This window comes from Bos indicus x Bos taurus, chromosome X, assembly GCF_003369695.1.
Source record: "Bos indicus x Bos taurus breed Angus x Brahman F1 hybrid chromosome X, Bos_hybrid_MaternalHap_v2.0, whole genome shotgun sequence".
NCBI lineage: Eukaryota > Metazoa > Chordata > Mammalia > Artiodactyla > Bovidae > Bos > Bos indicus x Bos taurus.
Genome location: NC_040105.1, coordinates 66,174,951 through 66,189,951, shown reverse-complemented (window position 1 = coordinate 66,189,951; position 15,001 = coordinate 66,174,951). Strand labels below are relative to the sequence as shown.

Here is a 15,001-nt window from a genome sequence, read left to right as displayed (position 1 = left end):
CCACATTCACCAGATATTAGATTTAGTAGGTCTGGTATGGAACCTGGGAGTCTCCATATTAATAACACCCAAGTTGTTCCACAGGCTACACTTTGAAAACCGGTAGTCTTCGAGGTAAAGTCCACGTTATTTGCCCTGTGTTTCAAGGCCTGCCTCAAAGAGGCCACACTTCCTCTCTCCAGCCTTGTCTCTCACTGCTTGCTGTCTATGCTACTGTACTCAGTGATGCCCGGACACATCTCACTGTTCCCACCTTCCTGACTTTGTGGTTCTTTTTCCTAACCTAGTTTTGCCTTCTCTTACCCTTTTATATCTTCCAGTTCTGCCCAAGAGCTCAAGTTGGTAGTAAATCTGCTCTGACCACTCCTGTCCAAGTAGTTTCTCCCCTTGCTCATGTCCTGTATTGTTTCTATCACTGATTTGATATTTAATTATATATTGTATTATTAGTGAATTCTTTAATGTGTCTGTGTCTTCTCATCCCATAGAACCTTTCAGTTCCTCCAGAGCACAGATCAAGTTATTGACTTCTTTCTGTCCTACACAGTGGCAGGAACAAACAGACCTATGCCTATAGTAGTGGTTCAGTAAAATATTTGTTGAATGAATGAGTGATTATGAAATTCAAACTCTTTGTATCAGAGTTCAAGAATAGAATCAAGTCTATTGAACCATGTAAGAATGAATGAAATAAGACTGTCACCTGAAACCATTCTTCCATTTGCAATGTTATTTCTGCACCATTTAGAGTTTCCTGTTTTAGCCAACTTTTATGGTGTGTTTCATTTCAGTTTATTTCCCCTCTTCAGCACCTCCCTTCCAGTGACCCCTGCCCCACCTCCAAACACTTACACATTTGGTTTATTTTAAATCTCCCATGATTCCATAACTAGCACCTCGCAGTGGCTTCACCAGCACCCCTACCCCATCCTCACTTTCTTTCAGCTACCTAGCCACTCTTCCCTTTCACACCAAGCCCCTTATCCTCGTCTCTATGTCCTTTCTTAAAGTATGATTTTCTAACAACACCTAATGGCATTTCCCATGAGAAGTGATACAAATGGCTCTTAAACAAATGAAAAGTTACTTAACACCCTAAGACTCAGAGAAATGCAAATTAGAACAAGAACATTCTTTCTGCCTAAGATTAAAAAGAATAATACCTAGTGTCAGTCATGACGTTGAAAAAGGGTAACTCTCATACACCACTGAGAGAAGTATAAATCGATACCACTTTTCTTGATGGAGAGATAATCAGGATTTTCATGACTTGTACTTGTTTATACTTCCATTTCTAAGTTAAAATAGTAGTTTAATTTATTTTCTTTTGTTTACTTAATGCTTTGTGCCTGGAGCCTTTAACTGCTGTTAACTGCCTCCCTAGGGCAAAGCATAAAGCTTGGGAAATTCAAACATACCTGTGATATACAAATAGAGTTAATATTTTTTAAGGTCTCTGTTGGCCTCTAAAGAAGACTGAAGCATTAAGTAAACAGACAATTTCTTTATTTGAAGTATAAAAGAGGGTAATACATGAATTTGCTAACAGTCCTCCCATTTTACAACCAGATTATCTGAATACAGTATGACAATTATGTGATTCTGGGAGGAAAAGTGTAGAGGTAAGCAGGGTGTGTATCTGAATAAGTCGTGGCTTATAAGAGACATCATCTATCTCCCAGGCCTCTTTTTTCTGACTCTGTTAAAATGAAAAGGAAACTCCTTTCTTGAAGTTTTTCCTTCTATCTTTTTCCAGGCTTCAAAAAGCTGTCATCAAGCTGCTATTAAGGGCTACTTTCAGCCTTCCATGTTGTAGCCAGAAACATGTACTTAGTATACATGGAACTTTGGGTGGATTGCATTTATAACCAAATCTGTATTATAGAAAGGCATTTTAAAGTTAGATTTACACTGTGTAGTGCATAATGTTGGTATAGATGATGTTTTTCAAAGGGCTGCCATATTGTACTTCTTTGAAAAAAAATCCCAAGAATGTAACTTAGAACCAATGAAACAAAACAAAATATAAAACTTCCAAGATGGTGCCAGTTTCCTTTATGCAGCTCTGTTGATAATACATCAATTCTGAGCTCTAATCCTTCCCTACCTTTTAGAACACATTGTGAAAGACAGCCTGGGCATCCCCATTGCTTGGAAATGTCCAGCTTTAATTTTAATGAATTTGAGAAGGAACCCTAACTTCACTTGGGGCCAAAGTTCTAGCTCATCCTATAATGACAGAGATTCAAGACCTGAGTTTTGTTCCTTTTATTCCACAGCTTGCTAGCTTTATTATTGCTACCTTCTCGCTCTTCCTTCCTCCAGCTGCTTTCTAGAGTTTCAGTTGTTGAAAACAGGAGTTGCACTTATAAAGTGTTTCTTCTGCCATTTCTTTCTCTGCTAGGTGTAGAAGATGCCTTCAGTTTCACCTCCAAAGTCATGACGGTGTCCCTGCACAAATTCTCTCCAGGATTTTTCCCAGGCAAGTGATCTGTGTGCTCAGTGTTACATTTGAGGAATAAATACTGCAGTTCTTCTATACATTTCTTATATCTTGTATTTGGATAGCTACATGCTGTGAATACCTTGTTGGTGCTACCCCATGCAAAAATTTAACAGAGGTCATTTCAGGTGACAATGATAAAAGGAATGTAACGCTGCTGCTTTTTCCAGATGATTTTCATTGATTGTCGAGAGCTCACTTACACTTACCGGACTATCAGATAGCCTGTATAACCCCCAACATCCTGATAAGTGCAATTATATATTAATATTATGTCAATCTAAGGTGTATGAGAAGTCAAGAAGAGAAGTTTCTCTCTTTTTTCATTCATTTGGTCCAGCAAGATGGAGACTAATTTATTTTCTTACGATTTTCCTACTTCCCCGACATTATTTACAAGTTTTTTCTTATTCACTAATTTCATTCCCTTAGAAACCATCGTTCATTCAAATTGTTCTCTTAATTGACCTTTTGTTTTTCTGAATTCCTACTCAGAGAAGCCTTCATATTTTCTAATTCTCATGTTCTTAAAACTGTTCTTGGTGCTCCTCTCTTTGACAGGAACAGGTGATGTGTCTGATGTTGGCCTAGGGAAGGGACGGTACTACAGTGTAAACGTGCCCATTCAGGATGGCATACAGGATGAGAGGTATTACCACATCTGTGAAAGGTATGACAGCAGTGCTGAGCCAGTAACAAGCGCATTACATTTCTATTAGATGAAATGGCCTCTAATCTCACAGAATTCTTGTTTTCAAAAAAAATTAAAAAGCTATTATATACCCACATACCATTTGTACACTGCTCACTATGCTTATTTGATCAGGTAGCCAGCCCCTGTATGGGGGAGCAGAGTGTTTGGACCAGAGCCAGACTATCGGTTTGATCTTACCTGCCACCCCCTATTGGAGAAGGCAATGGCACCCCACTCCAGTACTCTTGCCTGGAAAACCCCATGGACGGAGGAGCCTGGTAGGCTGCAGTCCATGGGGTCGCTAATTTGGACACGACTGAGCAACTTCACTTTCACTTTTCACTTTCATGCATTGGAGAAGGAAATGGCAACCCACTCCAGAGTTCTTGCCTGGAGAATCCCAGGGACAGGGGAGCCTGGTGGGCTGCCGTCTATGGGGTCGCGCAGAGTCGGACACGACTGAAGCGACTTAGCAGCAGCAGTTTGTTTTCCATTACGGAGATCTGCTTCCATCCACTGGTGTCAATATTAGAGAGTTCTTGAGTTCTATCAGTTGTGTTAAAATTGGAGTCAGAAATTCTAGTTTTTTTGCAATATAGTTAGAGATTAAATTAGAGCCACTTGTAGGAAGACAGTTTAGAGCCAGGGTGTAGACCAGACCACTGGGACTAAAAAGCCCTACACAATGAGGAAAAGGGTGGCTAAACTCATATTCATAAAAAACTGGGATCGCTCAGGTACAAATTCATTGCTGACATTGGCAGTAGAGAAGTGAGTCTGACTAGAAAGTCAGCAAGTCAGCATAAGGTAAGTAATGGGGATTGAGGTGTTTTTGATCCCTCTCCCACTTGGCTCAGATTTCTCCCAACATTCTGGTGGAAAGAAGGGCTTCCCAAAGGAGCCTGCACTGGCCATCACAATTGGCAGTTGTATAAACAAAGTAGAAGTATTAAAAAATAAAAACTTTATGGTCCAAAGGTGCCTCTTAGCTCAAGAGATTTGGCATGTCAGGTCATCAGCTGTAGCAGTAGCCTCTTCATATTTTGATCATGTGCCCTGGCTACTACCTCTGTATTGTCAAACTGAAAAGGCTCTTTTTTTTTTTTTTTTTTTTCAGTCTGCCATTGATGGTTTTAATTGCCCTTCTTTGTTTCCCTTAGGCTCTGTTCTGTCCTTGAGATGTGCAGATCAGAGTTGCTGACGTAACTTTACCAATGATATCCTGTGGTTCTGTGTAAAAGGAGAATTATTTTGTTTTTCTTTTAATTCTCTTATTGACAGTATCCAACATTTTGTTGCCCTTTTTATGCCATAGCAGGAAACTAGATTGTTCTCTTCAGTACTCTGTCCACAGGGTTTCCTAGAGCTTTTTCATGGGCCTTAATTGAAAGGTCAGCACCCATCATCCTGCAAGTGTAGCTTGTAATCTCTGGCCCTCCCTAAACGGATTACCTTACATGTGCCTCTGTTGAAGCTCATCTGTCAGTCATGAAACCTCCTGAAGTCTTCCTCTCTTCCCCATCAACTTGGCATTTCACTGCCTGGAAAAGCTGAGTATCATCTGCAGACTTGAGGATTTCCCAGCGCCCACCCCCAAACAAGTCTACTACTTACCTTTCTTCAGTCAAAAAAATGTCTGTTTCTCCCCTATTTCTCTCTAAACCAGTTCTTCCTACATGATTTTTAAAAATTGTTATCCCATAGTAATTCATGTTTAAAAATAGCCTTGGTATCAAACTTAATTAAACGTTTTAAAAGTGAATTTAGCCTGGAGGAAAAGATCCATGGAGGATCACACATGATTACCATATTGCCACCTCTACCCCAGTGTATACAGGAAGCCAGCATTTAGGAAAGATTCTTCTAGCTTGTGTACCAGAGTACAAGACACTCATTTGTTTGTAGTTACCAGGGCCCCTTTTGCCGTTGCAGCTCCACCAGCAAACTGTATGGAGATCACCCAGAATCAAAACCCAGGCTCCGGGTTTTGATTAGAGAGACAGTCATTTTTCCCTTTGATTTCTTTCAGAAGTCAAGTGTGGTCGGGGCATTATGTGAAGGCACTTCTGATCCCAAGGGTGCCAAGAACGCTTCCTGACCCAAACATCTGTCCCAACTGTTGGACTAATAGCTGATGAAATTCCTTTAAAAGGAAACATACTTTTGTTCTACAATGAGAATTAGGCCTTAAATGGAATTCTGGCCCAATCTCTCCTCCTCATCCACACTCTGCCATTTCATAATAGCAGATTTTGAAAGGGTTAGAGCATAAGCACCCTGAGCATTCAGAGGATTAGTAGTGGGAAAGAGGCACAAACAATTTTTGCCAACTAGTTTTGCAGAGGGTCAGCTCTAGTAACTGTATCACTTAGTCATTATGCTTTTGATTACTTCTAGTTTGTTGCCTAGAATCAGAGTATCTTGTTCATTTACCACTATGACATCTGGTTCATCTGCCTACCTCCAAAGACAGAGTAGACAGGAATAGCTTACCCATGTAAAAAAGTCATTCAGTTCATCTTCAGTCTCTTTTTCATCATTTTTGTTCCATGAGCCTACTGGTTTTCTGACTCCTTACCTGTGAGAAATAAAGGACATCTTATTGCTGGTTCACTTATAAGAAGCTCTAATTTTAGTTTGCCACTGGTTTGCTTCTGAACTATCTTTCCATGTTGAATTTAGGAGCCCTTTTTCCTTCCCTTCCTTCCTTCTTTTCTTTATGGCTTTTTCCTCTGCTGTAGCCTTTTTTTGACTTTAACAGCTAGGCAGGAACTTAATGGTTTCATCTTAAGGTTAAACATACCCTCTTTATTTTTTTAAAAAAATTGTCTTAGGGTTTCTTTCTTAATAGGCCAGATATGGAATCTTTACATGAAGATTTTCAACACCAGAAGTTCCATTTTATGAAAAAGACAATTTCACAGTGAGAGATCCCAAGGTCATTCAGTGCTAATTTAGAAGGGCAAGGGTCACCATTCCCCTAAGCCTCCTGTAATTTATATACAGGCAAAGTTTGATGGGAGAGGAAAGCTGTTTTGCCAGAGACCATTTCCTAATTACCAAGCTCTGTCATCTGAAAAATACTGTTCTGCCTTTATTTAATGTTTGCTCTCTAGTTGTATTTGGATGCAATGTGAGTTAGTCTTAATAATGTTTAAACTATTACTCAAGAGGCTGTGTTGGTGACTTTGGGGCTTCCCTGGTGGCTCAGAGGGTAAAGCATCTGCCTGTGATGCGGAAGACCCAGGTTTGATCCCTAGGTCGGGAAGATGCCCTGGAGAAGGAAATGGCAACTCACTCCAGTATTCTTGCTGGAGAATCCCACGGACAGAGGAGCCTGGTGGGCTACAGTCCATGGGGTTGCAAAGAGTCAGACACGACTGACTGGCTACACTTAGCATAGTTAAGGAATCTAAGAAAAGGACAAATAACCAAGTACTTCCTTGCAGTTGATTCAAGAGAGGTACTACTCTGAAACCTTGAATCTTGCAGGATGACCAAACTGTTTGCCCACTGTGAACTGTCATGACATATGGATAGTTTGAAGAAGAATTTTAGAGTTGTTTTCAAACTTCTTAGTTTTTACCCCACCTATCATTTTACAGCCCTAACATCCAGAAAGCATTCTTTACTAAACATCCAGTTACTAGGATATATCTCACAGAAAGGTTATATATATGGTGACTTCCTATACATATATACATATATACATACATACATACATATATATATATATATATATATATATATATATAATGTTATGATACAAAGCATACTGAAATTGACACACTTCGGAAAAAAATTACATTTGATTAAGAATATTTGACTATTCAACTTTGTAAAATAATTAATTAGAGACACTGCATAAATATTTTGCCAAAAGGAAAACACATTGTTAAACAGACTTCTCAATGAATAGGACTTATGAAAGGCCCTATTAAGCAGGGCGTTTCAATCAATAGCAGTCTTTATATCCACATATGCAATACTTTGCTAGTAAGAGCAATCAGCCTGATCAAAGAAATAGTCTTATTCTAGTGAACTAGGGTTCACAGTAGTAATTATTAAAATAAAAATCTTCCTGTATTTGGCCTGTTTACCTTGAATCCTATGGCTTATACGCTGTAACCCAAAATTAAAAGAAACCTTTTTTCCCCCATCAAAGACCACTGACCTAAAGAAAATTTCAGAGATTCCAGAAGTTTAAAAAAGCAGCAGCAACAAAAACAAAATTTTTGTCCCTTCTTTTTTGAGAAAAATATTATACTTATCTATTTTAAGTAAATTTTTTATTGCTCTTCAAACTGGTTTTTACAAACATTAATTCTACTATGCTTGGGATAACCAGGATAGCCTACCTGGAAAGAACTTGCTCTCTAGGACCACAGTAGGAATAGCTCATTGAAGGAATAGCTCATTTAAATTCAAGCTTTTATTTCTGTGGGGAATTCCTTCTTCCGTCTATACTGAGCTCCACTGCTATTCAATGAAGAAGAGAAAAAAATCATATAGTGATTCTGCAGTTTATATTTATTTTCCTTAGATTTTTCCTTAGATCCTGACATGGCCTCTGAAATATAAGTCAGGACTGTTTTAAGCACAAGAATTCATTCCTATAGGTCTTGAGCCAAAATTCACCTCTCTGAAGCCACTCTGACCTTCCTACAAAAGAACTGACTGCCTTAAGTCACCCTATAGAATTTTTAAGACGTTAAATAACAAGAATGAAAAGGGAACTACCAATGCAATAACTTAGGGGATTTGCTTATATTTTAGTATAATGATGAGCTTTCATTGTGGCTCAGACAGTAAAGAGTCTGGCTGTAATTCAGGAAACCCAGGTTCGATCCCTGGGTTGGGAAGATCCCCTGGAGAAGGAAATGGCAACCCACTCCAATACTCTTGTCTGGAAAATCCCGTAGATGGAGAAGCCTGGCAGGCTACAGTCTATGGGGTCGCAAAGAGTCAGACACAACTGAGCAATTTCACTTAGTATAATGGCACTATTTTATTCATTCACTTGACAAATATTTATTGTCTCTGCTTCTTGCCCACCCTGTACATAGGTACTAGTGGTGGTAAACATCCTGGAGCTGCCACATCGTGGAGCTTAGTTCCTAGGGAGGACTTGCCTGTGCCAGGAATTACACTGATCATTTATTTGATTTTTTCCACTTCATACTTGTAAGAATATACAATACCTGCAAAGGTAGAGTATTCTTATTCCAGTCTTACTAAGAAAGTGTGAAAGTGTTAGTCAGTCAGTCATATCTGACTCTTTGCAACCTCATGGACTGTCCATGAAATTCTCCAGGCAAGAATACTGGAGTGGGTTGCCATTCCTTTCTCCAAATAAGAGAACTGGAACTTAAAAAGGTTGATTTACTTAAGGTCACACAGAGAGTATTAACCATCAGTTACACTGTCCCCAAATTGTCACATGGAAGTATGAAATTTTTCTTAATGAGTTTAACAAGTTTAGCGATTTTTAAAATATATTTGTTTATTTTAATAGGATAATTATTTTACAATATTGTGATGGTTTTGCCATACATTAATATGAATTAGCCACAGTTATACATGTGTCCCCTTCATCCTGAGCATCCCCTCACCTCCCTCCCAACCCTATCCCAGAGTAATAGGGTGTCACAGAGCACTGGCTTTGGGTGCTCTGCGTCATACATCAAACTTGCACTGAACTTCCTTATCCATTCATCTGCCAATGGACATCTGGGTTGCTTCCATGTCCTAGCTATTGTAAATAGTGCAGCAGGGAACACTGGGGTACATGTGTCTTTTTCAATCCTGGTTTCCTCAGGGTATATGCCCAGTAGTGGGATTGCTGGGTTGTGTGTTTTATTCCTAGTTTCTTAAGGAATCTCCATGCTGTTCTCCATATTTGTTGTGTCAGTTTGCATTCCCACCAACAGTGTAAGAGGATTCCCTTTTCTCCACACCCTCTCCAGCATTTATTTTTTGTAGACTTTGATGATGGCCATTCTGCCACTGTGGGATGATACCTCATTGTGGTTTTGATTTGCATTTCTCTAATAATGAGTGATGTTGAGCATATTTTCATGTTTTTCTTAGCCATCTATATGTCTTTTTTGGAGAAATGTCTTTTTAAGTCTTCTGCCCACATTTAAAAAAATTTTAATTAATTTATTTTGATTGGAGGATAATTTCTTTACAATATTGTGGCGGTTTTTGCCATACACCTACATCAATCAGCCACGGGTGCACATGTGTCCCCCCCATCCTGAAACCCCCTCCCACCTCCCTCCCCACCCCATCCCTCTGGGTTGTCCCAGACACCAGCTTTGAATGCCCAACTTCATGCATGGATCTTGCACTGGCCATCTATTTTATATATGGTAATATACATGTTTCAATACTATTCTCTCAAATCATCCCACCCTTGACTTCTCCCTGCTGCTGCTGCTAGGAGAAGGCAATGGCACCCCACTCCAGTACTCTTGCCAGGAAAACCCCATGGATGGAGAAGCCTGGTAGGCTGCAGTCCATGGGATCTCGAGGAGTCAGCATGACTGAGCGACTTCACTTTCAGTTTCATGCATTGGAGAAGGAAATGGCAACCCACTCCAGTGTTCTTGCCTGGAGAATCCCAGGGGCGGCGGGGCCTGGTGAGCTGCCGTCTATGGGGTCGCACAGAGTCGGACACGACTGAAGTGACTTAGCAGCAGCAGCGGTGCAGTATGTAAAAGAATGAGGTAGATTTATACATACTTCTCCCACATAGTCCAAAAGCTTATTCTTTTTATCTGTGACTCTTTAGTTGCCTTGAATATAGGATCATCATTAGCGTCTTTGTAAATTCCATATATATGTGTTAATATGCTGTATTGGTGTTTCTCTATCAGACTTAATTCACTCTATATAATAGGCTCCAGTTTCATCCACCTCATTAGAACTGACTCAAATGTATTCCTTTTCATAGCTGAGTAATATTCCATTGTGTATATGTGCCACGACTTTTTTATCCATTCATCTGCCAATGACATCTAGGTTGTTTTCACGTCTTAGTTATTTTAACAGTACTGCAATGAACATTGGGGTACATGTGTCTTTCATTTCTGGTTTCCTCAGTGTGTATGCCCAGCAGTGGGATCGCTGGATCATATGGCAGTTCCATTTCCAGTTTTTTAAGGAATCTCCATACTGTTTTCCACAGTGGGTGTACCAGTTTGCATTCCCACAGCACTGTAAGAGGATTCTCTTTTCTCCACACCCTCTCCAGCATTTATTATTTGTAGACTTTTTGATGGTGGCCATTCTGACCACCTGAGATGATACCTTAATGTGGTTTTGATTTGCATTTCTCTAATAATGAGTGATGCTGAGCATCTTTTCATGTGTTTATTAGCCATCTGTGTGTCTTCTTTGGAGAAATGTCTGTTTAGTTCTTTGGCCCACTTTTGGATTGGGTTGTTCATTTTTCTGGTATTGAGCTGCATGAGCTGCTTGTCTATTTCAGAGATTAGTTCTTTGTCAGTTGTTTCATTTGCTACTATTTTCTCCCATTCTGAAGGCTGTCTTTTTACCTTGCTTATAGTTTCCTTCATTGTGCAAAAGTTTTTAAGTTTAATTAGGTCCCATTTGTTTATTTTTGTTTTTATTTCTATTACTCTGGGAGGTAGATCATAGAGGATCTTGCTATGATTTATGTCAGAGAGTGTTCTGCCTATGTTTTCCTCTAAGAGTTTTATAGTTTCTAGTCTTACATTTAGGTCTTTAATCCATTTTGAGTTTATTTTTGTGTATGATGTTAGAAAGTGTTCTTTCATTCTTTTACACATAGTTGACTAGTTTTCCCAGCACATTCTCTTGTTGAAGAGACTGTCTTTTCTCCATTGTATATTTTTGCCCTCTTTGTCAAGGATAAGGTGTCCATAGATGCATGGATTTATCTCTGGGCTTTCAATTTTGTTCCATTGATCTATATTTCTGTTTTTGTTCAAGTACCATACGATCTTGATGACTGTGTTTTTCAGTTGCTAAGACTCCTTGTGACCCTATGAACTGCAGCACTTCAGGCTTCCCTGTCCTTCACTATCTCCCTGAGCTTTCTCAAACTCATTTCTACTGAGTCAGTGATGCCAACCAACCATCTCATCCTCTGTCACCCCCTTATCCTCTTGCCCTCAATCTTTCCCAGCATCAGGGTCTTTTCCAATGAGTCGGTTCTTCATATCAGGTGGCCAAAGTATTGCAGCTTCAGTTTCAATCCTTCCAGTGAGTATTCAGGATTGATTTCCTTTAGGATGGACTGGTTGATGTCCTTGCTGTCCAAGGGACTCTCAAGAGTGTTTTCCAGTATCACAATTCGAAAGCATCAATTCTTCAGTGCTCAACCTCCTTTATGGTCCAACTCTCACATCCATACAAGACTACTGGAAAAACCATTGCTTTGACTATAGGGACTTTTGTCAGCAAAGCAATATCTCTAATTTTAATATGCTGTCTAGGTTTGTCATAGTTTTTCTTCCAAGGAGCAAGCATCTTTTAATTTCATGGCTGCAGTCACCATCTGCAGTGGTTTTGGAGCCAAAAAAAAAAAGGAAATCTGATAGTTTCCATTGTTTCCCCATCTATTTGTCGTGAAGTGGTGGGACCGGATGCCATGATCTTCGTTTTGAATGTTGAGTTTTAAACCAGCTTTTCCACTCTCCTCTTTCTCCTTCATCAAGAGGCTCTTTAGTTCCTCTTCACTTTCTGCTGTTAAAGTGGTGTCATCTGCATACCACTGTATGGCTGTAGCTTTGTAGTATAGTCTGAAGTCGGGAAGGCTGATTCCTTCAGTTCCATTCTTCTTAAGATTGCTTTGGCTATTTGGGGTCTTTTATGTTTCCATACAAATTATGAAATTATTTTTTCTAGCTCTGTGAAAAATACCATTGGTAGCTTGATAGGGATTGCATTGAATCTTGCAATTGCTTTGGATAGTATAGTCACTTTCACTGTATTGATTCTGAAAGTATGAAATGTATCACAAGGAGGAAATACCATCCCCAAGAATTCTTGCAGATTTTTATCTCCAGGAATTGCAGAAAAGTCCTTAAAAAAAGAAACTACTTAAGATTATGCAAATGAGCCACATGATCTGTAGTGTACACAGTCCATTTGTTTATGTTTGTGAAAGTACTACTTAGATTTTTGCAAAAAAAACCACCCTCTTAATCCTAAGGATTTAATTTGTAATTTTATGCATCAAATATAAGAATAAATACTGAGAGATTTTACTTCATTTTTTTACTAATTTTACTTTTTTTGATGTGGACCATTCTTAAAACTCTTTATGAATTTGTTACCATATTGCTTCTCTCTTATGTTTGTGGGGTTTTGGCCATGAGGCATGTGGGATTTTAGCTCCCCAACCAGGGCTCGAATCACCACTCCTTGCATTGGAAGGCAAAGTCCTAACTACTGGAGCACAGGGAAAGTCCCACTTCTTAGGTTTTTAATTTCTAATTAAATTTGAAAACATGGAGATTCTGTAAATCTGCTCTTTCCTTTATTTCCTTTATTTTCAATGGAGAAAATCCTGACTTCCTATGTTAGAAAGTGAATAATGTCACATGTCATTATATAGAGGTCTCCTCATATAATTAGTTTCTTTTCATGTGGTTTTCAGGGGACTACTATTGCCAGAGGCTTTTAACATTATGCTTTTTTGCAACTGAGCATCCCTCATGGCTCAGTGGTAAAGAATCCACCTGCCAATGCAGGAGATGTGGGTCCGATCCATGAGTCAGGAAGATCCCCTGGAGAAGGAAATGGCAACCCACTCAAGTATTCATGCCTGGGAAATCCCAAGGACAAAGGAGTCTGGTGGGCTACAGTCCATGGGTTGCAAAGAGTTAGACATGACTTAGCGACTAGACAACAACAGGCATAATTTATACCATCTCTTGATCCGGCAGAGGGCATATCAACATATAGGGTAGAGGTTCTCCATCCATGCTATAATCTGTTCATCCAATACCCGTAAAGTAAAATGAGAGGCAAGGGACATCACTAAAGGATATTTAAGTGAAATGTTTCCTTTCCCTATTGACTTTTAATGTTAATATTTAAAGAAGAGATGTTTTAATGATGATAGGTTCTTCTTTCATTATAATGATAAGTCATCTTGAATTTATCTTCTATCTGGGACTCCAGATTCCTTATCATTCAATTTCCAAAGCAGGTAGATAGATCCTCAGTGAAAAAGAACACAACAATTATAGCCTACTCCTTTGAGCTTGGTGATGTGGCAAAAGCAATATGAATACATATTCATACATAAATGTTTTAAGCAATACATTTTTTTTCAAAATTCTCTTTCATCTGATGAGAAGGGAAGAATTCTCCAAAAATTAGCATTTGAGAACAAATAATTTATATAGCCTTACTTCCATCTTCATCCCATTTTCATCACAATCTGAGAGCTAGTAAAAAATCTTTACAAAATTACTCTCTCTTCGGTTGGGTCACAGCTATACCACCTTGATCATCACTAGATCACTTTGGCCCAGTGATAAAGGTCATGGAAGCTGCTACTTCTTTGTATAAACCTTGCACTTTGAACTCAGCCCTCCATAAGTAAGATATTTGTAGTCAATGTTTTCATTCTGTTTTATAAACTTCTATTCTGCCTCTTTGTGGTAAGGCAGATGCAAATTGCCTGTTGTTTCTGGAAAATGAATGACTCAGATACTAATTAAATTCACAGTTAACATTAAGCACAGGTGGAAATGAGGCCAGAGTGGGCCATTCATTTAATGTTCCTAGTTTGATGTGTCTTTTAAAATATTAAATTCAAAAGACATCAAGTGCCTAAGAATATAGGATAATTTTGAGGAGGGGCTACTGTGCTTAATTATCTGTGTTGCCCTGCCTGTCAACAGTACTTGATTAGGGTTACAGTGGAGAATTGTTTTTTTCCCTTACCTGATTGATCCTTTGAGCTTTAAATCCAGTGGTTAAAGGGACAGTTCTTATATCCTTCTTCCCCTCTAGACCAGTGGCTTTCATGACCAGTTCCTAAACTCCTGTACCGAGTAGCCCTGACACCATGACAGACCTTTCACCCAGCAGTCTTCCTAGGTGATTTATTTTTATTTTTTCATGTAAGTTCAGGAGGACTATCTCCTAGGACTCAGTGAGTTTGTTCTGTCACTATGATGTGTACCTTCTCTGCACTGTTTTTAGTGCTGAATGATCCCTGCCCCCTGGAAAAAGTGACCTTATTCTTCCACAGCAGTTTAATAGCTTTTGATGCTAGAACATGCTCTGAAACTATCCAGAGACAGGAAGACCCAGCTCATAAATGGAAAACTTGAGAATTACACCTTCTAATGCAGGGCTGCTCTGAAAAGAATCCTAAATTTGACTGTGTCTGTGCTTGATGGAACATTCTATCTTCAAAATTCATATTATTCCTCTCAGCTGCTCACTACCATGTACCCCCTCACCCACCCTAATTCTCCCACCTCCCGTGTTCTTTGATCACTGCTCTATCCCCTCCCTCTAGCCTAAAAAAGCTACCCTTTAGGCTCTGCTCTGAATGCGCCTGACAGTCATTCACCCGGCAGCTGCAGGCACTGATGAGCTGCCTTGTTGAATCCTGTTGACGTGGTCTGTACAGAGATTTAGTTAAATCTGGTGTCCTCTACCTGACAAAAAAGCCTGATGCAAAGTTTGTCTGGGCCTTGCTTGCTGTGTGCTGTTACCCACTGCAGTATCAGGAAAGAGCCATACCCATTGGTACTTAAAGCAAGACCAAAGAAAAGACACCTCAAAAA

At 39.3% G+C, this 15,001-nt stretch overlaps 1 protein-coding gene across 2 annotated transcripts in view; it reads left to right on the top strand.

Annotated features, from left to right (window-relative positions):
* The window catches only part of HDAC8 (histone deacetylase 8), a 238,788-nt gene that overhangs the window by 67,972 nt on the left and 155,815 nt on the right, over nt 1-15,001 (top strand). For both annotated transcript variants that reach the window (XM_027533139.1, XM_027533138.1), the window contains exons 6-7: nt 2,405-2,482; nt 3,065-3,173. In XM_027533139.1, coding sequence (XP_027388940.1) covers nt 2,405-2,482; nt 3,065-3,173 — 187 coding nt within the window. The remainder of the gene's footprint in view (nt 1-2,404; nt 2,483-3,064; nt 3,174-15,001) is intronic.